Source organism: Oncorhynchus masou, chromosome 17 (genome assembly GCF_036934945.1).
Source record: "Oncorhynchus masou masou isolate Uvic2021 chromosome 17, UVic_Omas_1.1, whole genome shotgun sequence".
Taxonomy (NCBI): Eukaryota; Metazoa; Chordata; class Actinopteri; order Salmoniformes; family Salmonidae; genus Oncorhynchus; species Oncorhynchus masou.
This window is the reverse complement of record NC_088228.1, coordinates 14,260,796-14,286,037: the sequence shown is the minus strand read 5'-3', so window position 1 is coordinate 14,286,037 and position 25,242 is coordinate 14,260,796. Positions and strand designations below refer to the sequence as shown.

The following is a 25,242-nucleotide window of genomic DNA, read 5'->3' as shown; positions in this document are numbered from 1 at the left end:
GTAGGCTTATTGTCAGGTGTAGGATTAAACAATTATACCAAACAGGTGCTAATGATCATCAATTCAATATGTAGGTTGAAACACAATCATTAATTGAAACAAAAACAGCTGTGTAGGAGGAATACAACTGGGTGAGGAACAGAACAAACTCAGCTGAAAAGGTGAGGTGGCTGAAGACAGTTTACTGTCAAAAGTCATACACCATGGCAAGTCTTAGCACGGCAACAAGACACAGATGTGCTGTCCAAGCTCTTTTGAAGAAGCACAAAGAAACGGGCAACGTTGAGGACCGTAGAGGCAGTGGTCGGCCAAGGAAACTGACTGCAGCAGACGAGACACATCATGTTTACTTCCCTTCACAATCTGAAGATGTCCAGCAGTGCCATCAGCTCAGAATTGGCAGAAAACAGTAGGACCCTGGTACACCCACCTACTGTCCGGAGAAGTCTGGTCAGTAGTAGCCTTCATGGAAGACTTACGGCCAAAAAGCCATACCTCCCACGTGGAAACAAGGCCAAGCGAGTCAACTATGCACGAAAAACACAGGAACTGGGGTGCAGAAACATGGCAGCAGGTGCTCTGGACTGATGAGTCAAAATGTGAATATTTTGCTGGAGCAGATGGCAGTTTGTTCGCTGGAGGGCTGGAGAGCGGTACACGAATGAGTGTGTGCAGGCAACAGTGAAGCATAGTGGAGGTTTCTTGCAAGTTCGAGGCTTCATTTCTGCAAATGGAGTTGGGGATTTGGTCAGAATGTATGGTCTCCTCAATGCTGAGAAGTACAGGCAGATAATTATCCATTGTGCAATACCATCAGGGAGGCATCTGATTGGCACAAAATGTATTCTGCAGCATGACAACGACCCCAAACAGTTCTTAATGACTTTAACTGTATCTTCAGCGTAAAGAAGAACAAGGAGTCCTGGAAGTGATGGTATGGCCCCCACAGAGCCCTGATCTCAACATCATCGAGTCTGTCTGGGATTACATGAAGAGAGAGAAGCACCTGAGGCCGCCTAAATCCACATAAAAACTGTGGTTAATTCTCCAAGATGTTAAGGCCAACCTACCTGCCGAGTTCCTTAAACTGTGTACCTAGAAGAATTGACGCTGTTCTGAAGGCTAAGGGTTGATTTGATGTAGATTTGTATTCTGTTCACTCACTTTGCATTTTGTTAATTGATAAATATAAACTATTAACATGTTTATTTTTGAAAGAATTCTTACTTTACAGCATTTTTTCACACCTGCCTAAAACTTTTGCATAGTACTGTAAAAGCTTATTTCTCTCAAATGATGTGCACAAATTTGCTTACAACCTGGTTAGTAAACCGTTCTCGCTTACCAAGATAATCCATCCACCTGACAGGTGTGGCATATACAGTGCATTCGGAAGGTATTCACACCTCTTGACTTTTAACACATTTTGTTCCATTATAGCCTTATTCTAACATGGATAAAATAACAATTTTCCCTCATCAATCTATAACACAATACCCCTTAATGACAAAAATCTGAAATACTTTATTTACATAAGTATTCAGACCATTTGCTGAGACTCAATTGAGTTTAGGTGCATCCTGTTCCCATTGATCATCCTTGAGATGTTTCTACAACTGGATTGGAGTCCACCTGTGGTAAATTCAATTGATTGGACATGATTTGGACAGGCACACACCTGTCTACGTAAGGAGCAAAAACCAAGCCATGAGGTCGAAGGAATTGTATGTAGAGTTCCGAGACAGGATTGTGTCGAGGCACAGATCTGGGGAAGGACACCGAAACATTTCTGCGGCATTGAAGGTCCCCAAGAACACAGTAAGCAAACAAGATTCTCTGGTCTGATGAAACCAATAGAAACAGGGACTGGAAGACCATGATTATCCCAAGGATTGAGGTAATTCTCTCCAAAGTTTCTCTGATGAACTCACACCCTATCATTCAATGGTAGAGTTGTGTATGTCTGGCAGACATATAGTGTTACTCCACAGTCTGACAGCCAGCTAGCCCCCGAACTGCAGCATTTTGCCAAAAGGCACCTAAATGACTCTCAGTCCATGAGAAACAAGATTCTCTGGTCTGATGAAACCAATATTGAACTCTTAGGCCTGAATGCAGAGTGTCATGTCTGTAGGAAACCTGGCACCATCCCTACGGTGAAGCATGGTGGTGGCATCATCGAGCTGTGGAAATGTTTTCAGTGGCAGGGACTGGAAGACTAGTCAGGATTGAGGGAAAGATGAATGGAGAAAAGTACAGAGAGATCCTTGATGAAAACCTGCTACAGAGTGCTCTGGTCCTCAGACTAGGGCAAAGGTTCACCTTCCAACAGGACAACGACCCTAAGCACACAGCCAAGACAACACAGGAGTGGCTTCGGGACAAGTCTCTAAATGTCCTTGTTTGGCCCAGCCAGAGCCCAGATGTGAACCCGATCGAACATCTATGGAGAGACCTGAAAATAGATGTGCAGAGACGGTCCCCATCCAACCTGACAGAGCTTGAGAGGATCTGCAGAGAAGAAAGGGAGAAACTCCCCAAATGCAGGTGTGGCAAACTTGTAGCGTCATACCCAAGAAGACTCGAGGCTGTAATTGCTGACAAAGGTGCTTCAACAAAGTACTTAGTAAAGGGTCTGAATACTTATGTAAATGTGGTATTTCAGTTTTATTATATATTTTTTTGTTGCAAAAATTTCTAAAAACCTGTTTTTGCTTTGTCATTATGGGGTATTATATGTAGATTGATGAGAAGAAAAGAAAATCCATTTTAGCAAAATGTGGAAGAATTAAAGGGATCTGAATACTTTTCAAATGCACTGTAAAGAAGCCGATTAAATAGAATAATCATTACACAGGTGCACCTTGTGCTGGGGAGAATAAAAATACTCAAATGTGAATTTTTCATACACAACACAATGCCGCAGTTTTGAGGGAGCGTGCAATTGGCATGCTGACTGCAGGAATGTCCACCTGAGCTGTTGCCAGATAATTTAATGTTAATTTCTTTACCATAAGCCGCCTTCAACGTCATTTTAGATAATTTGGCAGTATGTCCAACCGGTTGTGTGGGCGAACGATTTGCTGATGTCAACGTTGTGAACAGAGTGCCCCATGGTGGGGTTATGGTTAGGCAGGCATAAGCTATGGACCAAAAAAAAGTGCTTTTTATCAATGGCAATTTGAATGCACAGAGATACCGTGGCGAGATCCTGAGGCCCATTTTCATGCCATTCATCTGCCGTCATCACCTCATGTTTCAGCATGATAATGCACGGCCCCATGTCACAAGGGTCTGTACACAATTCCTGGAAGCTGAAAATGTCCCAATTCTTCCATTGCCTTCATACTCACCAGAAGTGTCACCCAATGAGTATGTTTGGGATGCTCTGGATTGACGTGTATAGCCGTGTGTTCCAGTTCCCGCCAATATCCAGCACTTCGCACAACATTCCACAGGCCACAATCAACAGCCTGATCAACTCTATACGAAGGAGATGTGTCGCACTGCATGAGGCTAATGGTGGTCACACCAGATACTGACTGGTTTTCTGATCCTGATTTTTCTTTAAGGTATCTGACCAACAGATATGTATTCCCAGTCATGTGAAATCTATAGATTAGGTCCTAATGAATTTATTTCAGTTGACTGATTTCCTTATATGAAGTGTAACTCAGTAAAATCATTGAAATTGTTGCATTTTGCATTTATATATTTTTTTCAGTATAGATAGCTTTTGGTGTGAAGAAGAATGATGGGAAGGGGCATCTTACCATGCAACACACTTAGTTATTTCGTTTTGACTATTTACATTGTTAATAGCTGAACAGTACAGAAGCTTCAGTTGTGGAACACTCTAACGGAATTCTCTCATTAAAGGGATTTGTTAAGTGTGACTTTCCACGCATTTCTAGGAATTTACTCCTGACGTCTCCGCCTAAAGCCGGGTGTACACTACATGACATGGGCCAGGACTTAGCTGCTCAGATACATTTTTGAGATTCGAGACAAAATCCCCATGTGGTTCACCGACGCTCGTTTAATTTGAGCGGGTCAAAGACGCATCCTGAAGAACTCTAGGTCCTTGTGATAGAGTACAATTACTGCTGCCTAGAACCCAGAGTTTTTCCTGGTCAAGTCACATGGTCAGGAAGAATCCAGGGGCCCGAACTGAAAGTGTTACTGCAAAGATTATTCCAGCCATTTCAACTGTCAGTGATTAGCTAGAAAATCATTTTATTAGATGGTATTGGAACATTGCCAATGGTGTGTTAAGAGTAGGCTGTTCCACAAACAGGCCTGGCAAAGTACTGCATTAGATTAGAACCATTCATTTCATGCTTTATTGTAAGATTAGAATAATTTTATTTGATATAGGAAATGCTCAGAACTTTTGAGCTAGAGCAGAAGGAGGAGTCGTTAGAGATGGCTGAGGGACTAAAACCAGAGAGCCCTGAGTCTGTCTGGATGTTGATGTGGATACATTACCCTCACATATGGGGACACCTGCTCATCTAATATCTCATTCCAAAATCATGGGCATTAATATGGAGTTGGTCCCCCCTTTTCTGCTATAACAGCCTCCACTCTTCTGGGAAGGCTTTCTACTAGATGTTAAAACAATGCTTTGGAGACTTGCTGCCATTCAGAGCATTAGTGAGGTCGGGCACCGATGTTGGGCGATTAGGCCTGGCTCGCAGTCTGCGTTCCAATTCATTACAAAGGTGTTCAATATGGTTGAGGTGAGGGCTCTGTGCAGGCCAGTCAATTTCTTCCACACCGATCTCAACAAACCACTTCTGTATGGACCTCGCTTCATGCACGGGGGCATTGTCATGCTGAAACAGGAGAAATACTTCCCCAAACTGTTGCCACAAAGTTGGAAGCACGGAATCATCTACAACGTCATTCTAAACTGACTTGTTGGAAAGTTGGCATCCTATGACGGTGCCACGTTGAAAGTCACTGAGCCCTTCAGTAAGGCCATTCTACTGCCAATGTTTCTCTGTGGAGATTGCATGGCGGTGTGCTCTGTTTTATACACCTGTCAGTAACAGGTTTGGCTGAAATAGCCAAATCCACTCATTTGAAGGGGTATCCACATACTTTGTATATATAGTGTATGTATATATAACTAGGAATAAAGTGACGAGACAACAGGAAAGATACACAGTAGTTACAGTGTATGAGATAAGTCAAAAAAGTTTGTATATACTTTTATACACTACCATTCAAACGTTTGGGGTCACGTAGAAATGTCCTTGTTATTGAAAGAAAAGCAAATCTTTTGTCCATTAAAATAACATAGAATTGATCAGAAATACAGTGTATACATTGTTAATGTTGTAAATGACTGTTGTAGCTGGAAACAGCTGATTTTTAATGGAACATATGGAATATAATATAATGGAATATATAATAATCATTTACAACATTAAAAATGTCAACATTGTGTTTCTGATCAATTTTATGTTATTTTAATGGACAAAAAATGTGCTTTTCTCTCAAAAACAAGGACATTTCTAAGTGACCCCAAACTTTTGAACGGTAGTTCATATAGTGTACCTTCAATATAATTTCTATCCATTGTAGTCCTCCATAAGTACTGAAGGGTGCAAATTCTAAATCAATACATTTCCAATACACTTGACATCTGCTAAGTTATCGGTCTCCTGCATTTACAAAGAACTTTAGGAAGAAACTGTGATCCTGTTTCTTTACAAACATGTATCCCCTCCTGGATTTATCTGTGCACGTAACCTTTGAAAAACAGCTGGTGTGGTTTTTCTCTTGACCTCATCCGCCGAGTCACTTTAGAAAATATTTTACTTATCGTCATACCAACAACCGAAACCAGTTGACCTTGTCCGAGCTCACCCAACTCTTTCACCATTAGACAGACAAATGATTAATCTTCTTAGCTCCACTTCCAGCTATGCAAAGAAATATACAAATTAAATCATTCTGAAATGCTATTTTAAATGGTAATTCAAATGCTCATGATCAGATGATGTTAAATGTTTTCCGTGTAGTTCACTAACAATGGTTATAATATAAATAATGTCTCAAAAGAAAAACGTCATGACTATATGAGGCGTGTGAGTTAAGTTTGGGGAAGCAAATTTTCACCATAAAAATGCACCTTCATAATAAAGCACTCCATGCATCATCGCATTTGCACTTATGCAAGATTACTATTCGTAATGTGATGAGTAGATTGTATTGTCATAATTTAGGCTAATAATTTATAACTCCATACCTGTTGGATGTAATGCTGAGCATGTATAGCGTACAGTAGGCTTCCCCTCGGAATAGTAGAATGCACAAGGAGCAATTTCTAAATTTGGTTTTACATCAGCATTTTTGGGGGGGGGAGATTGCTAAATGAGTTTAGCGGTCAGCTATCTAGACTTGTTGTCATGGTCAAATTACCAGTCACTGTTGATTTTGTTAGTCTCATTCATATATTAAACTGCAAGCATTTCTCTCCTCCCTATGGCAAAAAATATATTATTGCAGGGAATGAATTGTAAAACAGCTAATCTTCCTCTCTGCCCCACAGCAAAATGTGTAGAATTGGAGGAAATTAACTCTAATTGTTTTTATTTTACTCACACCGCTGTCAAGATGGGGTCCACTAGCTCGATTAAGTTGATAATTGCTATAGTAAAAGTCAGATGAGTCTTTTCATTGTTTTCTCAGCAATAAAGGTTTACTTCTCAAACTAGGTTTTCTTCGATTGTATTTTGAAACATGGTGAAATGCCTGGCTGAGCCTTTGCTTTTCAATGACAGTCACAACTAAACAACCATGCATTTGGTGTATGCCGTGTGCTGCCTTTCCTTCCGACTACAGGCAGTGCTTATGACCCGCTGTGGGCAAATCATACTTTAGTAGCCCATTTTAAATGATTTTATTTCTTTCTGTATAGACAGGAAAGGCTAATTAGGCTATATCATTTTGGCCTTATGGACACACCGCCTATGGTCATGCCTAACTCACATGGATTGATGCGTCACTAATTAAAGATCTGTGATCTGGAAGGGGGGGAAATCTATATTAATCTCTAATATCTGACCATTCACATCAATATTGTTGCGCTTAAATTGATCCATGTGAGTATAAGAGACAAAACTGAATGTTTATTGCAACAAGATGAATGATCTGCAGTAGTAATAGTACAAGAAAATGGCTGTTGCGGTTGCCATAGATCCCAAGCCAGCATCAGGGGCGGGGTGTCTAAGGGGCGTCGTGAGGAGCAATGGGGACATCCAGTCTGAGCTAGCAGTCTTCCTGCCTTCAGCGCAGACCTTCATTAACATCACCTCACAGTCCATTGAAAAACCCACCTCAAACCTGCAGAGGAAATAGAGACACAAGTGAGTACATCAAGCGCATCCAAAAGTCCTTGAAGTTCTGTCCAAAAAAATGACACCCTAACTTTTGATGGAAGGTTGAGTAGGTTCAGTATTCCTAAACTGACAACTATGGTCATGTGAATAGAACATTTAAGCACACAAACACCATACCACATTGTAAATAAGTCTGAGATATTGTGTGTGTGTGTGTGAGAGAGATGGTGGTTCTTTCCACTGTGCAGACTGAGGTGGATAGAAGACGTGGAGGAGGGTTCCGTACGTGGGGGGGGTCTATGGCTCCATCCGGGGGGATGAGACTGGGTTAGGAGCGGTGGTGGGGGAGTGTGTCCATGGGTACATTCATCTTCATCTCGTTCTCCAGGATCTGGACCAGCTGCTGCATGGAGGGCAGGTGACCTGACTCCAGCTTGGACCACACTGGCACATCTGCCCAGGTAGGTACAAACAAATCAACTCTCCGCACTCTTTTCTGTGTGATGTTTTACAATGATGCAAGGTCCGTGGAGGATTTGTGCATACTCATGCAAACAAGTAATGTGGCAAAGTGAGCCTTACCGTTTAACGTGATTTCAAACGCTCCTGTTGACATACACTGGTTTTCAATCATGTTGCTGAAGAAGAACACCATCATGCAGGCATAAATCTGAAAGAGACAAACAGAAACTCAATATCAACACCAATCGATGAGTGTTTTGCCATGGATTCCATCTTCTCTGGTGTCTAACATGACACATAGATAAATGATGTCTACACATCAGGATTTGAGATTACTGGGGCAAAGTTGTCAATTTGAGTTAGAAAGTTTGCATGTAACATGTATATAAGTATAGATAACAATCTCAAATTGTTCCATAGCCTGTGTACCCCAGCTCAAGGATAAAACAGCAACATGTTGTAGCGGTAGGCAGAGGAACACACGAGTAATATAGTGCTCCCGTGTTACTGCTTACATAACCCAAGTACATTCTTATTTGCCTACAGTGTGTTTTGCATATTGTAAGCACCAAAACTATTGGGACTGTTGTTTTGGCTCTTTACTCCAGCGCTTTGGATTTGAAATGATATAATGACAATGAGGTTAAAGCTTTCATTTGAGGGTATTTTCTTCCATATCAGGTGAACCCCGCCCATTTTAGGGTACCAAAAGTATTGGGTAAAATTCACTTGTGTATTAAAGTAGTAAAAAGGTTATTATTCTCATCCCATATTCCTAGAACGCAATGATGACATCAAGATTGTTATTCTATAAACGTGTTAGATGCATTTGCTGTTTCTTTTGGTTGTGTTTCAGATTATTTTGTGCCCAATAGAAATGAATGGAAAATAATGTGTCATTTTGGAGTAAATTTAATTGTAAAATAAGAATAGAATGTTTTCAAAACACTTCTACATTAATGTGGATGCTACCATGATTACAGATAATCCTGAATGAATCATGAATAATGAGTGAGCAAGTTCATCATAAATATCATAACACCCCCCCCACACAAAAAAAAAATGCTACCCACCCCTGGTGAGAGGTTAGCAGGTCTTTGGGGGGGGGGGGGATATTTGTGCGTCTAACTTTCTCGCTCATCTCTTGGAGCGCACTGTATATATGGATGGGATTTCAATACTGCGTGCACTCTACTTCAGCACCACTGGCTCATGTTACCGTGGAGATCCAGGTTCATAGCCAGGTAAAACAACAATCAGTTGTTATGAACTCCCATGGGTAAGGTATGAGAGTGTGTGTGTCTCTCAGTAGTCACTACTCAGTAGTGACTTGCCTATGACTACTCTTACATTGTCAATGTATCTCTTAAGGACTGAGTTAAATAAACACATATCAACATGGCTATATACTGCAGAGTATTGTTATACAATAACATACGGTATGCCTGTGATGCTAACACCAAGTGGCATGTAGCATTTTTTTACCTAAGAGAGTCTCACCTTATTCTCCTGTCCCCAGACCCAGATGCCTGGGGCTTGCATACGGCAGAGGGCAAAAGGGTCCTTGCCGATGATGATCAGTCCGATCAGTGCCAGCTTGAACATGGACAGGAAGGAAGCAACATGTCTGAGGACAGCAAACAAGATGTCAACTTCCAGAGAGAGGGTAGAACATAGTGGCAGATATCAAGGTGTAAATCATCAACAAAGAAAAGGATTTTGCACCCGGCAATATGTAGTGTGTTAGCCCTTAGGCCCAGAACAGATGAAGACCTGAGGGTCAATTTGTTGTTAACAACCACACATGGAAGAATACATTGCAATACGCTTCAAATTTAAGTGTCAAGTGTTTCCATGGTATGGTGGCACACAGTGTAACCAGTTCTGTTGATAGCGCTCCCTATCAGACATCTTGTGTATGTGTTGAAGCCACTGTGCCTCCATCTTAGCACTCCTATAGAAATTAATGTATTAATGTCTACATTATTATAGACACCTCAATGCATATTGTAATGACATTATGCATTATTACATTGTAAGCTAAACATAAAAATAAAAGGTAAAAACATGTCAATTAAAGTATAATTTTTTGAGATGACTAATGTAACAGTCCCCACAACAACACAAATATGTAAATGCATGTAATTTTGTTCATTGAACTGAAATACTGTAGAATTCCATTCATTCCTATGGAGGACTGCTCCTACTGGGGAGGGCCAATATGGCCGACCGGTGGCTTCAAAGCCTCTCAATGGCCAATACATAACATCAGCAATCCAGGGTTTATATACATCATTGAGTGTAATTTACCGGTAGAGGGGTAGAGGAAGGTAGTTCTCTCCCTCAATGCGGATGTCTGGGTACCGCTGGTACAAGACCTGCATGTACTCCTCAAACACCCTCTTGTACCCTCAGGAGATGCTGAGAGAGAGTCAAACAGGGCCAGAGTCAGGGGAACATACAGTGGGGCACTCAGAATAACACACAGTCCTCAGAGGCAAGGCTAGATACACTTGGTCACAGCCAAACATATACACAAACTAAAGTCATCTTTGATTGGTTGTTGCGACTTCCATGCTAATACTGGTGTGTTGCCAGTAAAGCATGTGGTGACATTTCATTGTATGGCACACGGTTACTCTATTGCACAAATGCATCATTAAACTACTGAACATAACCATTTCACATTCCAAACACAAAGCTCCCTTGGTTTGAGTTAATACCATGCTCTTGATATGGTATAAATTAATCCAACAGTTATTGCCTACAAGGGTATGCAAATCACAGGATTAACGATTTGACAGTGGGAGTAGCTAACTAGATGTTTTTTTTCAAACTCTCACCTACAGATGATTAATTTACAACAGACAAAACACGGTTGTCATTTAGCTACATAAACATGTGGATGTTGTTAGCTAACCAAAAATACTGCGCTGATTAAGGTTATTTGACTGCACCCACCCAACTTCCTGAGCAGAATTAGTTAGTTAAATCCTATTAGGTAACTTGCTAACTACAGTAGCTTTGCACTGCCATAGCTAATTCGTTAGCTCGTTACTCCTAGCTAAATAATTAATTCAAGAAAAATAGGTTAGATAATGTTTTGAACAAAAATATGGGACGCTACACCAGTTTGACAGCCAATTCGATTACATTGAAATTATAACGATTCTTGTTCCGAGACAGGAAATGCAAATTCGGTTTAGACACACACAGGCAAGTAGCTAATGCTAACTGAACAACAGCGGTCTACTCAAAATGTATTGTACTCCCTTACCAGATTTGGAATTTAAGAAGTGGCCCTGTTGCAAATTGCATCTTCATCTTCTTAATGCCGCTGTTATCAGCCGACGCAGCACAATACAAGGAGAGAACTCCTAGAAATATGATCGAAAAAGGTAGCCACCTCTCCGCCATTCTGCTACGATTTCTTCACTACTGCATCAGTCCGGTGCTCCCGTCCCCCACTCTGCTCTGTAAAACTATTGCCAGGTTCACGTTCTTGACGGAATTCGGAAATACTTGCATTTCCGACTTGCTAACTGATTGAACGCGGCACGTAATATAACTGCAACCAGTTAGCAAGTCAGACATGTCAGAGTTCCGCTAGTATGAACGCAGCATATTTGCCCGAGAAATTGAGTTAAGTGAAACGTCACAGTTCAGTGAAAAATTAAGCACGTTCAATAAATTCTGTGATTTTTCTGAGTATGAATATACATGACAGTACACCTTCAAAGCCACTTACAAAAAACACGTTAACTATGCAATTTTAAGGCTCCTGAGTGTCGCAGCGGTCTAAGGCACTGCATCTCGGCGCTAGAGGAGTCACTATAGACCCTGGTTCGATCACGGGCTGTATCACAACCGGTCGTGATCGGGAGTCCTATAAGGCGGCGCACAATTGGTCCAGCGTCGTCCAGGTTAGGGAGTAGACCTTATTTTTAAATAATATTTTTTTCTTAACTGACATGCCTAGTTAAATAAAGGTTAAATAAAAAGAGCGTTGCTCAACCAGAGAAAGCCTGTTTAGACTTTTGTAGACTTTACCCTTTGCAAAAGTTTTTTTAAATGCCGTTGTTTACTCAGAGTAGGCGTTCCTTGACGGAAATATATTAGCACACGCCAATGGGATCTCGCTAGCTTTTGCGTGTTCTGCCACTATGACTCATTTGTAGCCAATTGAAATGACAAGCTGTGGTCTATCTTGATTTAGTTATAAAACTCTTTGGCATAGGTAAATAGATACACGTCATCATTAAAGACCGCATCACAAGAACAAACGCTTTAAAATTGATGCGCAACGAGCGTTCAATGAGTAGGTGACCGTTTACCTGTACAATTGAATTATCAACAACAAAAAATATGTCAATTGTAATATTGAATTATCTTACTGCACACAACCAAGTGCAGTGCCTTGCCTGTCATCTAACTGTGGATTGGATATATTAGCACTGTAACGACCCTGGGTTTATAAACGCGAATATCGACTCTGCCGCTTGAGTACATTCTGACCATTGTTTGTTTGGGTAACCATTGTCCTACCTTACATGTTCCCATATACAAAAATGAAGACACTACTGAAATGAATTTGAAATGAACATGTCTCTGTCAATGCAGCCACCGAAGTCAAGTGCATTAGGTTTGCATTTACTACATATATCAAAGTCGAAAGAGCTGAAGTATTAGAATTGTGAAACTACACTAGCAAATGCAATACTATGGTAAGCGATAGTTTGTAATCATCAAAGTGGGAAGAACTATATCGCCACACAGTGAGCGGCGGAAAGATATAGCAAATATACATTGCACGTTCGAAATGCGGTCTTCCTGTGTAGGCGGGCTTAAGACTTTGCATACGTAGACATTTGCCCTGCTTTTATTCTCCCCTTTGAAACATTTTGTACTGTAGAGTAGACGAGTGCCAGCTGCATACCAGTGAGCCAGATTAACAATATAACTAACATTCCACATTTTTGTAAAATAATTCATAACCTACTTATTTGGAAGATGGTCGCCAAACAGAGGATTCGTATGGCCAACGAAAAACACAGCAAGAATATCACGCAAAGAGGCAACGTAGCCAAATCTACGGTAACATTTGAACCATTTTATTTTGGTTTGCAAACGGGTTAAGGAACATGTTACTTTAAATGAGTAACTAGCAAATGCTTCATTTTCTGATTGTTTGCTAGTTGTTTTTGTTTCGTTTTTGTCAACATTCACTTATGCTTTGCCCATAGTATATGCAAATTGCCAAGTTGCCCAGCTCAAGCTTTCAATCTTTGGTCAGCTGTTGCGATAGTATCCATGAAATGTAACATCATACAAAGTTGTTTACATTCTATTTAAACAGCTGTATGTTTCTGATTACCGGTTTGAGAATGATACGTTTGACCGTTGCCATGTTAGTACAGTAGCATGACGTGTACTGTATTTGGTTTCACAGAGAAACCCTCAAGATGATAAGGTGGCTGTGGGACCATGGCTGTTGGCCCTCTTCATCTTTGTTGTGTGTGGATCAGGTGAGTTCTGTTGACTATTTTACTAATTTCCCAGTGATGATGAGCAGAACTCTGAAATTGATCCATACTTTATCCCAGACACTTTTGTTGATCTGAAAGGATTGGAAAGGCGTATCCAACATTCTGCCGAGCTTGTCACAAGGCCAGATGAAACCAAATTGCTTACCTATCTATACCTTTGAGGTCTACAAGTGTAGATTTGGAACGTGAAATCGTACTGCTGGGGCAAATTGTGTCCTACCATTGCTTCTTTCTTCATATCTGAAATGAGCATGTTTTCTCTCTCAAGTGTGTGCAGGTGTTCACATTCCCACAGGTGTGATGTCTTGTACGACTTGTTATGGTGCTGAATATAACGTTGAAATAAAAAACATATCTCATAACCTTATCTCACAAACAGTCTTTGAAGTAGACCAGGGGTGTAATCATTGGTCCAAACTGTAGCAAACGGAAAATCTTTTGCAACAAAAATGTGTTTCTATTGGACAAATTCAGGTAGGTCCCTCCTTGTTTGGTTCCTAGTATACACTTACGTCTACAGTATGAATGTCCCGCCTACTTCCTGGATCATGGACCACTCAGTTTTTGAATGGCCTTCAAGACGATATCATCAAATTCCTATGTAAGATTATATTCATATTTGTGGAATCATTTACATTTACCTGATGCCTTTCATTAAGGTTTTTCAATGACATTTTATTTTTGTGTAATTGAAAATGTTCAAAGGCATTGGGTAGAATTAAATTAATCCACAAATACTAATAGAATTGTACATATACAGTATCTTAAATGGTCACGGTTTCATGATGCTATAATAAGGCCATTGAAAAACAGTGTGGGACATGATCCAGGAAGTAGGCAGGACCTTCATACCATATTCAAACCAAGCAATGGTCTCATTTAGGGGTTTGTTAGGCTCTTTAATATATGCCATATAGCAGACGTTTTTATCCAAAGTGTGGAATCGAATCCACTACCCTGGCGTTACAAGCACCATGCTCTACCAACTGAGCTACGAAGGACCACTATATCTCCTCACAGCCATAGGGTTGTCAGCCTCTGCACATCTATCTTTTTGTCAATATTTGCTTTTTGACAGGCAATATCAATACGCTTGTTGCCTCTCTCAGCTAATATTAGGGAAAGACCAGTTTTGATAAGTGTTCGAAGAACTCCGCCTGCTAACTGTTGGGAGTCTGTTTTCGCCATTTATCCTGGGTCAGACAGAATGTTTGTACTGTTTCTGTGTGGTCTGATTTGACATTTTGGCTTTACCCCCTTGTCCTCCCCTCCCGCTGTTTGTCCCAGTCCAGGCTTTTAGTAGTCAGTGTGTTTGGCAACACTTTCAGAGATTCCAGCAGAACATAATAGAGCAATTACATTAGTCAACTTGGAAACATAAATGAATACTTTGCAGGAAAGGAGGGATATAGTCACACTGGCAAGTTAAAAGAAAGGAAAAAGGTAAACTATTCCAGCAGTACATTCTGGTAAGTTCCCAACAGTGTTCCGAGCTTCAATGATGACTGCTGTTGTCAGTGAATAAAAACCTTCACTTTGGGTCAGGGGTTTCTAGCGTCATCTGAGGGGTTCTTTGACTCAGCTAAATTCCTTGTCAATGAACTCCAGTGTAGATTTGTTTTCTTGACATTTGAATTATCTCTCCACAGCTATCTTCCAGATCATTCAGAGCATTCGGATGGGCATGTAGGATGAAATGTCCACCCAGTTCATTCCACTCAGTATCCGCCCAACCAAGTACCACCTCTCTCAGCTCGATGACGTCCCATTATCCTTCACTCAACATTCTCAGTCTTCCTAAGTTGCACACAGCTAGGCCAAGGACGATGAGCCGCTGTCTTCCACTTTGTGACTTTCTGTTCTTAATTTGTATTATTTTGTTCAACCTTTGTTATTTGTCTCTGGTTACTTTTGGCAAGCTCTGTCAAGTCATTCCTACCTTGTGCCTTAAATGATAGAGGTTAACAATTTTCAGCACACAACAAAAAGCCATCAAGCTGCATTCCAATAGTGGGGTTTCTGAAATAATAAGGTGATGTGCTCTGTCGATCTCAGGCAAGTGGTCCATCTTGGGGAATTGTGAGCTCTGTTTTTCCTTTCTAGAAGTCTTGTTTGTCACCACTTTGTTGTAATTTCAGTGTGTAATATGAACTACAATTTCTACTTTAATTTAGTGTATTGAAAGAAATGTTCTGTTTTGAACATGTTTTCTGTTTGGTAGAATGGCCAAATGCCTTGGTCAGACTGGAAAGAAATTCAGCAACACAAATCTTAGCACAAGATTTGAAGCTGGATATAATACTCATGCCAAAAGAACAACTAAATGGTAGAAACCAGAGCCATGTATTTAGAAAGTTAGGACATTGAAGTTATGGCATTATGATGCATTTACATGACACCTTATAATCAAACAGTTCCCGAATGTCTATAATTAAAATACTTGCCATACAAATGGAATGCTCAAAGCCGCTAACATGGCGTTGGTTTAAGAAGTTGGGCAAACTCTATATGGTTTTGGTAGAAATTAGTGGTACGTAATGATAAGTAGTCCTATTGTTTTTTGCGGTCTAGTCCTCATCTACTTTCTAAAAAATGTTGTATCTATTGATTGGTCCTGCCTATTCTTGCGGCTTTGGGATTGTCAACTGATCCACAGTCAGTTGAATATGGATCAGTAAAAGTAAGATAAGGACATCTTCAAGCTTTGGTAGTTGATCTGAAGTCCTGTCCTCATGTTTACGGAAACAGTTCAAGGCTCAAGATTACTGGATAAAATGTAATTATCTTCACTAAACCAGTGTTTAGAAGTAAATATTAAGGGCTGGATGAAAATGTCAACCTGGTTATTTTACTGTGCATAAAGTATGCTGGCAATGTAAGAGCGAAATGAATAAAACATGATAATTGGTACATTATTTTGTGCTTTTCTTATGTAAGATGCCAATCATCACCCAGAATAAATACTAACATATTTGCATGTACAGTTGAAGTTGAAAGTTTACATACAATCTAGCCAAATACATTTAAACTCAGGTTTTCACAATTCCTGACGTTTAATCCCAGTAAAAAATCAGTTTTTGGTCAGTTAGGACCACCACTTTATTTTAAGAATGTGAAATGTCAGAATAATAGTAGAGAGACTGCTTTATTTAAGCTTTAATTTCTTTCATCACATTCACAGTGTGTCAGAAGTTTACATACACTCGATTAGTATTTGGTAGCATTGCCTTTCAATTGTTTAACTTGGGTCAAACATTTCAGGTAGCCTTCCACATGCTTCCCACAATAAGTTGGGTGAATTTTGGTCCATTCCTCTTGACAGAGCTGGTATAACTGAGTCAGGTTTGTAGGCCTCCTTGCTCTCACGCTTTTTCAGTTCTGCCCACAAATGTTCTATGGGATTGAGGTCAGGGCTTTGTGATGGCCACTCCAATACCTTGACATTGATGTCCTTAAGTCATTATGCCACAACTTTGGAAGTATGCTTGGTGTCATCGTCCATTTGGAAGACCCATTTCCGACCAAGCTTGAACTTCCTGACTGATGTCTTGAAATGTTGCTTCAATATATCCACACAATTTTCCTACCTCATGATGCCATCTATTTTGTGAAGTGCACCAGTCCCTCCTGCAGCAAAGCACCCCCGCAACATGATGCTGCCACCCCCGTGGTTCACGGTTGGGATGGTGATCTTCGGCATGCAAGCATCCCCATTTTTCCTCCAAACATAACTTTGGTCATTATGGCCAAACAGTTCTATTTTGTTTCATCAGACCAGAGGACATTTCTCCAAACAGTACGATCTTTGTCCCCATGTGCAGTTGCAAACTGTCGTCTGGCTTTTTTATGGCGGTTTTGGAGCAGTGGCTTCTTCTTTGCTGAGCAGCCTTTCAGGTTATGTCGATATAGGACTCGTTTTACTGTGGATATAGATACTTTTGTACCTGATTCTTCCAGCATCTTCACAAGGTCCTTTGCTGTTGTTCTGGGATTGATTTGCACTTTGCGCACCAAAGTACATAAATCTCTAGGAGACAGAACGCATCTCCTTCCTGAGCGGTATGACAGCTGCATGTTCCCATTGTGTTTATACTTGCATACTATTGTTTGTACAGATGAACGTGGTACCTTCAGGCGTTTGGAAATTGCCCCCAAGGATGAACCAGACTTGTGGAGGTCTACAAAAAAATTCTGAGGTCTTGGCTGATTTCTTTTGATTTGCCCATGATGTCAAGCAGAGGCATTGAGTTTGAAGGTAGGCCTTCATTTTCTGTAATTTTCCAAGCTGTTTAAAGTCACAGTCAACTTAGTGAATGTAATCTTCTGACCCAATGGAATTGGGATACGGTGAATTGGTTGAAAGACAAGTTGTAATGGCTCCAACCTAAGTGTATGTAAACTTCCGACTTCAACTGTATGTACACACACACACACACACACACACACACACACACACACACACACACACACACACACACACACCAGTGGAGGCTGCTGAGGGGAGGATGGCTCAAAAATAATAGCTGGACTAGTATCAAACACATGGTTTGGATGTTTGATTCCATTCACTGCATTCCAGTCATAGCACTTCGTTCCATACATTATTATGAGACATCCTCCCCTCAGGAACCTCCACTGGCATGCATACATACATAAAATTGTAGTTTCCTAAAAAGGAATTTGCCTGAATAGTTAGTTGCCTCAAGGTGGCAGAATAATACCGTTCTCCGACTTCAGAGATTTCAGCGGAAAATTCACCGGAAACGTCAGGCCATCCATTAAAAAAACAACGTAATTTCCTGGAAAGATGATCTGGTTGTTGTAGTTCCTATGTGGAGTAAACCACATACTGTAATGTCTTTGAGTAAACCTGTCAATCCGAGGACTGCAGAAGTACTGTGTTGATAATCCGTCTGCTCTTCCCCTCTACATATCGAGCTGCTGGCACAATTCGTGACATTGGACTAACGTTACCTGCTTGTTGGGAGTCGGTAAATTGTTATACTAGCTAGTTATTACATTTAGCGTTAGCCAACAGCTAGCTAGTTAGCAGCAGAAAGCGCACCAACTTCACAGTCAGTAGGTAGCAAAGATTTTCATAGAACACTGCCTATGAGCTAGTTTTCAACAGTAACGTTAGCTACTTCTACACTGCAAAACCCAGGCCAGGCACAACGGTAAGTTCGTGAATCATATTACAGTAAACATTTTTAGCTAGCGAGCTATAGTGTGATCAGATTGCTTACCCATAGAGTTATACCTGGTACAACTGGCTACCTAGCTAGCTACGTACTTTGTTGGATTGTCAGAGATAGTCAAGCTAATATATGTAAGACAGCTTGTTATTAAGACTGGAAATCTGCACTTCGAGGTCACTCTCTGTCAGTTAAACGAAGCTAGCTACGTGTGATAACCCCAACCTCCGCCTTTCTCTCTACTATCAGATGACAATCGATTGCTGTAGATTGTAGCCAGCAGATACGCCCCGTTTGCTTACAGCTGCACAAGGTCGGACAGGCTTCCAGTGTAAAGGCATCCATTGGCATACTTGCATCCAAACAGTTTGGTACAGTTAAGCATATATAACGACAAAATATTGTGGCGTTTTAGTCTTCGGCTAGGTTTTTTTGGGCTGGTCGTGCACACTTTTTTTGAGTCTATGCTCCTTTATTGGTGATTGTTGTCAGTCAACAAGAGATGACTATAATTTTCATGCAAATGTTTTCACCTATGAAATACTGCACCAAACATCCCCGTTTGATGTAAAATTGCGAGACTGAGATCTCCTTGGCAAAAACGTCAAACTTAATGATTTCTTGAGTTATCTTAGATTCATTCTGACTATTTTGAGAGTGGCTACACAGTGACTCAAGTTGGGTAAATAGTAATATAGCTGCTGCTTTCTCGTTATTCAAGTATAGGTACTTTCAAGTGAAGGTCGAAGGTTCGTCTCGAGAAAATATTTTGTGTGCATGAACAACCGGAAAAAAAAACCTTGCCGAAGACCATAACGTCACAAAGTGTCATCATAATATATGCACAAACTGAACTGTTTTGGATAGTAAGCATGCGGACGCCTTTACTCGACACAGGAAGCCCGTGAGTGACAACGTCGGTGATACATACACCCACCATACGTTTTACTATCCGTGTGTGGACCTAAAATTGATTTAAATTAAAAATCATATTTTCAATAACACCGAACTCGTATCACTATCCCCTAACCGTAATTGTAACCCTAAACCTAACCCCTAAGCATAAAATAGCCTTTGTCCTCGTGGGGAAGTGGGAACTGTCCCAATGAGGGAGACTTTTCCTTGTTTTTCTATCCTTTTGGGGATTTTCGGTACCCATGAAGATAGTAATACAAGCCCACACAGTCACGTTGCTAGATGATGTAGACTGGAATGGAATATATTTTGTAGTCTAAAATCGCTAACAGGTCCCATATGGAACATACACCCGGGTAAATAGTTATGGGAACGTTGTGTTTTAACTGTTTCAGTTTGGCAACAGTTTACATTTCAAGAAGCCTATCACTTTATTCGCATGCATCGTCCTTGGTCTTCTCCTTATTGCAACCAATGTCAGACATGACAATCTCTGAAACAGTCCAAGAAAGGCCCCCCCCCCATGATCCAGTACTAATCCAGTAGTACTTTTTGACTAAGGAATATTAGCCGTCAAACGGACTTTAACACTCGACTACCCTAAAAGGTGTAGTGAGTTTTTTTTTTTTTTTACCGTTCACTGATTTTGTTAGTGCAAAGGCATGTCCGGAATTAGACGAGGCAAAAAATACATGTCTTAAATTATTTCCTGAAAAATGTGCATATTTATTATTTCAACATCAGTCCGCGCATGAAACCTGTACGGTATTAGTGTCGACTTCAATGTGTGGGTGATTGAAAGGCCAGTGAACGTGTTCACCGAGAACATGCCTGGGTTATTATGTAACCGCACCATTCGACCCTGCCGGCAGACGCAGAAACGCACCATTCGACCTTTCTACCTACTTGTAGTGCCCAGTGGATGGACGCCGCCTTGTGGTGGATAATGGAATTGGTGTGAATTGCATTCAATGTAGACTCATTGGGGAGAGACTGATCTATGACAGACAGGTAACTGCCAAAATAAAGGAAACACTTGAGTTAGTGAGGGATACAAAGTATATTGGGAGCAGGTGCTACCACACAGGTGTGGTTCTTGAGTTAATTAAACAAGAAACATCCCATCATGCTGAGGGTCATGTATATAAATGCCCAGTTGCCCATTATTTTGACTACCATGGCTAGAAGAAAAAAGATCTGTGACTTTGAAACAGGGGGGTTAAAGTGTGTGTGTCTCAGTCACCATATATAAAAAAAAAAAAAACAATCAAACACTTATGGGAGATTCTGGAGCGGCACCTGAGACAGCGTTTTCCACCACCATCAACAAAACAGCTGATGGAATGTCTCATGGAAGAATGGTGTCACATCCCTCCAATAGAGTTCCTGACACTTGTAGAATCTATGCCAAGGTGCATTGAAGCTGATCTGGTGGCTCAAAGCCCTATTAAGACATTTTTATGTTGGGGTTTCCTTTATTTTGACAGGCTTATTTCTTACAAAGGTATAACCTTCAGTAGCTGCAATAAGACTCCTTGTTTGCACATCCCGCTACAGGTGAATGTTGTTTTTGTCCATGCAGACAGCAAATTCTCTTTTTTGGAATAGTGCATCTTATTGCTTTTTCTCTTTAAGCAAGATGATAGCTGTTAGTGTGTGTGTGTAACATTTCAGCCCCGGGATGGAGGCCCACAGCTCAAGCCGGTCCAGCCTGTCCAGGAAGAGGAGGAGAGATGGGTCTAATGGAGAGACCGAGGAGGTAGAACGGCCAGGGAAAGTCCCAAGATCCACCGTGGTGAGTGAGGAAGAGGCTTTATGTGTGTGAGCAGACTTCATTGACAGGGAGTTGATGTGTGTTGGTTAAGATAAGATAATGAGTCATGATTCTTATGAAGGACACCCTTCTCATGGTTGTCATGGTAATAATGTGTATTCGTACACTAGGGTTTAAAAGATCCCGCCCCCTATGCTGATGAGCTGGAGTCGGCTGAGGACACTCCATACCTGCGAGTCAGTATGGACGAGGCCAAGAGGGGAACTCCATGTGAGTCGCACACACATCAACACACACTACACTCAGAAACACATCTCAATCACTCTCAAACTGTAGCAAGCAGTACCATTCAAAAGACATTAACAGTTCTGAAAATATAAGGAATGTTTCTCTATTGACGTGACCTGTTAATGACGTGACCTGTGATTGGCTGTCATCACCATCATGTCCCTCTCTCCCACAGTTGATAGGCCAGTTCGGGTGTATGCAGATGGCATCTTTGATGTGTTCCACTCAGGCCATGCCCGGGCCCTCATGCAGGCCAAGGGCCTCTTTCCGAACACACACCTCATTGTGGGCGGTGAGTGTCTCACTCTGGTTGTGTCAACCTTTCCTCGCTCAACATGCCTTGAGTGCCCTCTTGCTGGTTTACTGTCTGTCCATTTATTTGGTTCTTCAGAGGAAATCGTTTTTCGGAGGCATAACGCCAAGCACCCTCTATGTAAAGTGCTAGAACTAATTCAAGTTTACTCACTTCCCCTGAACCGCCATGCTTCTTTTCCTCTCGTCTCAGTGTGTAGTGACGACCTGACACACAAGTTCAAGGGGTTCACGGTGATGAACGAGGACGAGCGCTACGATGCAGTCAGCCACTGTCGCTACGTGGACGAGGTCGTCAGGAACGCGCCCTGGACGCTTACGCCCGAGTTCCTCTCCAAGCACAGAGTGAGAGAGAGGAAGGATGGGGGGGGGGTGGAACGCAATGTTGTGCGTTCAGTGTATTTTGTCTGTGCGGTGTATAATGTATTCCTTCTCTCGTTCACCCCTCTCACCCCACCAGATCGACTTTGTTGCTCATGACGACATCCCATATACATCAGCAGGCCAGGACGACGTTTACAAGCACATCAAGGAGGCGGGTGGGTACCATAACAACCAGCAGGAATGTCCATTATGAATGTCCTGGGACCGTGTGTCACGATGACATCTCTCACCTTTTGGCCCTTTGTCCCTACAGGCATGTTTGCGCCGACCCAGCGGACCGAGGGAATCTCCACTTCGGACATCATCACGCGCATCGTCCGCGACTATGACGTGTACGTGAGACGCAACCTGCAACGCGGCTACACGGCCAAGGAGCTCAACGTCAGCTTCATCAATGTAACACTTCATGTTACTATCATTATTATTAGTAGTAATGATGGTATTTGGTTGATGACTTTTGATGAGTGATAAGGAGCAGTAGTTGTGAGAGGTAGCTATTGGTCTATTTGTAATTGCATCGCAGTGCTTAAGGCGCGGTTCAATGCCAGGCTGTGTTAAAGCCAGCCCATGACCGGGAGACCCATGAGGCAGCGCACAATTGGCCCAGCATCGTCCAGGTTAGGGGAGGGTTTTACCGGCCGGGATTTCCTTGTCCAATCGCACACTAGCGACTCCTTGTAGCGGGCTTACTTCAATCGTCAGCTGGACAGTGTTTCCTTCAACACATTTGTGCGGCTGGTTTCCGGGTTAAGCGAGCAGTGTGTCTTGTCAGGGTCGTGTTTCGGAGGACACATGGCTCACGACCTTCGCCTCTCCCGAGTCCGTAGGGGAGTTGCATCGATGGGACAACTGGATACCATAAAATTGGGGAGAAAAAGGGGAGAAAAGTATATTTGTCTTGGAAGACAGTGGAATCAGAATTAGTTGTAGTACTAGTTGTATTTGAATAAAAGATGCTCGGAAACATGATTTGTTTACTAGTTTAGTGCAGCCTCACTTGCCAAGGTCTGGCGTTATGACACTGCACTGGTATGACACCGTGTCCCTGTCTTTCAGGAGAAGAAGTACCACCTGCAGGAACGTGTGGACAAGGTGAAGAGGAAGGTGAAAGATGTGGAGGAGAAGAGTAAAGAGTTTGTGCAGAAGGTGGAGAACAAGAGCATTGACCTCATCCAGAAGTGGGAGGAGAAGTCCCGGGAGTTCATTGGCAACTTTCTGCAGATGTTCGGCCCTGAGGGAGCACTGGTGAGATCTCTTTTGTTTTGTGTGTGTATTTTAATGTAGACTAGAATGGTGTCTTTTGTGGCAATCCTAATTTACTGCTCTGGGGAATAATATAGTGAAGCGTTCAATGGAAGATGTCGTGCTGTAGATCAACGTGGATTTGTTTTATAGCCTAAGAACAACACATTAACTTGGAATCTAGACTGAGATGCTGCCTCTCTCTCTCTCTCTAGAAGCACATGTTGAAGGAGGGCAGAGGGCGCATGCTGCAGGCCATCAGCCCCAGACAGAGCCCCAGCAGCAGCCCCACCCGCGAGCGTTCCCCCTCGCCCTTCTTAAACAAGGCCTCACCTTCCCCTCCATCCCACCACAGCGCAGCACGGGGATACCACATCAGCGAGGATGATGATGAGTCTGATGAAGATTAAGGCTCATTTTTTTATTTATCTTGGTCTGTTAATCCCGCCCCTCGGTCCATCAACAATATCAGCATTCAACCCCTCCAAACAAATCATCAGTATGTCCACTTATATATGTATAGCATTGTCTCTCACTTCATTTGCTCTACCCATTTAATTTTTTCACTCCCTTTTTCAATTGGTGTCCATTTCTTATGGACTGTACTACTTTGTCAGTCCAAGGAGGGTTGATGCAGTGTAGTGGTCACATCTCTTAATTTTATTCAGTCAGTAACCACTACTCACTGGAGGAATTTGGAGCTGTGTTCATATTACCTTTCATGTCACTTAAATTTTAATTTCACATGATCAAGTTCTCACTGATGGAACATTTCTGATGCACGCGTCCTACTCAAGATGTTAATCTTAGCGAGGTGATTTTCTTAACCTTGAGTTTAGTGGGGAATTCAAGTGTCCCCCTCTGCTTCTCAGCAATGTAGGAACCATCAGTCCCTTGCTCTCCCCTCAAAGTGTTAGTGTGCATGTATGTCTGTAAACTGCTAGTTGTGTAGGCATGTCAATGTCCTCCAGCCATGGACTGACCTGGATTCAGCTTGACTTTTTTTGCACATTGTAATAATGCTTAGTTGGTTTTGATGGTCAGTCTTTGGACAGTGGATTTTAAAGTATAGTGCCCAGCGTTTGAACTCCAGGACTAGATCTTGTTCAGTAGGGCTCACAGGAACTTATTTTCAGGAGGTTCTTGTCAAACCCCAAAAAAAGTGCCCAATAACAAGACTTCATTTTAAAAACGACTGGGGAATACAATTTTGTCCCATCTCTCCCTCCTGTAGTTGGCCGTTGCTTGTTTTTGGCTGTTGGCCCATCCCTTACTGGGCTTTGTCTCCATGGTGGCAAAGCAGGATTTTAAATGTATTTCCTATATATTTTAAGCATAGTATTAGATTTAGGAATCAGTCCATTAAAATTGCTCCTCATTAGGGGCATGGGCTATAGATCACTTGGTGGCAAGACTTGTCTAACTATATACATGGATACAAGAACATTGTTTTAACCATTTTTTTGCATTGAATTTGTAGGTCTAAGATAAACCAGTAGAACATGAAAATGGAATTTAAAAAGTTAACCATGTACAATTTAAAAAAAAAAAAAACATCTGAGTTGAATCCTCCTGCTTGATTGTGAAACTCAATGCTTATTGTAATAGCCGAGTGCTCACACGACCAAGACGCAGTTACGACACACCAGACCAGCCACACATTAAATCAGAACCCTGCTCAGTGCACTAGCTGGACGTATCCTTCGGGTTTTGGGAGATTGATTAGGCTGTGACCCTTGTCAAATCAACACCAGGTGCATTGTTCAGAAACA

The 25,242-nt window shown here is 41.7% G+C and overlaps 2 protein-coding genes and 1 pseudogene across 3 annotated transcripts; 2 read left to right on the top strand and 1 right to left on the bottom strand.

The window, feature by feature from the left end:
• Window positions 1-7,122: 7,122 nt before the first annotated feature.
• Window positions 7,123-11,648, bottom strand: LOC135558551 (thioredoxin reductase-like selenoprotein T1a; annotated as a pseudogene).
• A 998-nt stretch (window positions 11,649-12,646) lies between these two features.
• Window positions 12,647-16,270, top strand: LOC135558550 (stress-associated endoplasmic reticulum protein 1). The gene is made up of 3 exons (XM_064992428.1): window positions 12,647-12,908; window positions 13,264-13,339; window positions 15,010-16,270. The coding sequence occupies exons 1-3, from the start codon at window positions 12,825-12,827 to the stop codon at window positions 15,048-15,050; spliced, it is 201 nt and encodes a 66-aa protein (XP_064848500.1). The 5' UTR covers window positions 12,647-12,824; the 3' UTR covers window positions 15,051-16,270.
• Window positions 16,271-18,175: 1,905 nt separating this feature from the next.
• On the top strand, window positions 18,176-25,037 carry pcyt1aa (phosphate cytidylyltransferase 1A, choline a). Of its 2 annotated transcripts, none has more exons than XM_064992426.1 (9): window positions 18,176-18,537; window positions 21,145-21,265; window positions 21,415-21,514; window positions 21,708-21,824; window positions 22,038-22,189; window positions 22,305-22,383; window positions 22,482-22,624; window positions 23,285-23,473; window positions 23,686-25,037. In XM_064992426.1, the coding sequence occupies exons 2-9, from the start codon at window positions 21,152-21,154 to the stop codon at window positions 23,878-23,880; spliced, it is 1,089 nt and encodes a 362-aa protein (XP_064848498.1). In that variant the 5' UTR covers window positions 18,176-18,537; window positions 21,145-21,151; the 3' UTR covers window positions 23,881-25,037. The 2 variants fall into 2 exon arrangements, with proteins under 2 accessions (XP_064848498.1, XP_064848499.1); XM_064992427.1 differs by lacking the exon at window positions 18,176-18,537 and adding an exon at window positions 18,561-19,463.
• The last annotated feature ends 205 nt before the right edge of the window (window positions 25,038-25,242 follow it).

Bases quoted from the DNA above. Each gene is read 5' to 3' on its own strand.
- LOC135558550 (XM_064992428.1), top strand. From the start codon at position 12,825: ATGGTCGCCAAACAGAGGATTCGTATGGCCAACGAAAAACACAGCAAG. The intron at 12,909-13,263 runs GTAACATTTGAA...TTGGTTTCACAG, and splicing joins GCAACGTAGCCAAATCTACG to AGAAACCCTCAAGATGATAA. The intron at 13,340-15,009 runs GTGAGTTCTGTT...ATCTCTCCACAG, and splicing joins CTTTGTTGTGTGTGGATCAG to CTATCTTCCAGATCATTCAG.
- pcyt1aa (XM_064992426.1), top strand. From the start codon at position 21,152: ATGGAGGCCCACAGCTCAAGCCGGTCCAGCCTGTCCAGGAAGAGGAGG. The intron at 21,515-21,707 runs GTGAGTCGCACA...TCTCTCCCACAG, and splicing joins GGCCAAGAGGGGAACTCCAT to TTGATAGGCCAGTTCGGGTG. The intron at 23,474-23,685 runs GTGAGATCTCTT...CTCTCTCTCTAG, and splicing joins TCGGCCCTGAGGGAGCACTG to AAGCACATGTTGAAGGAGGG.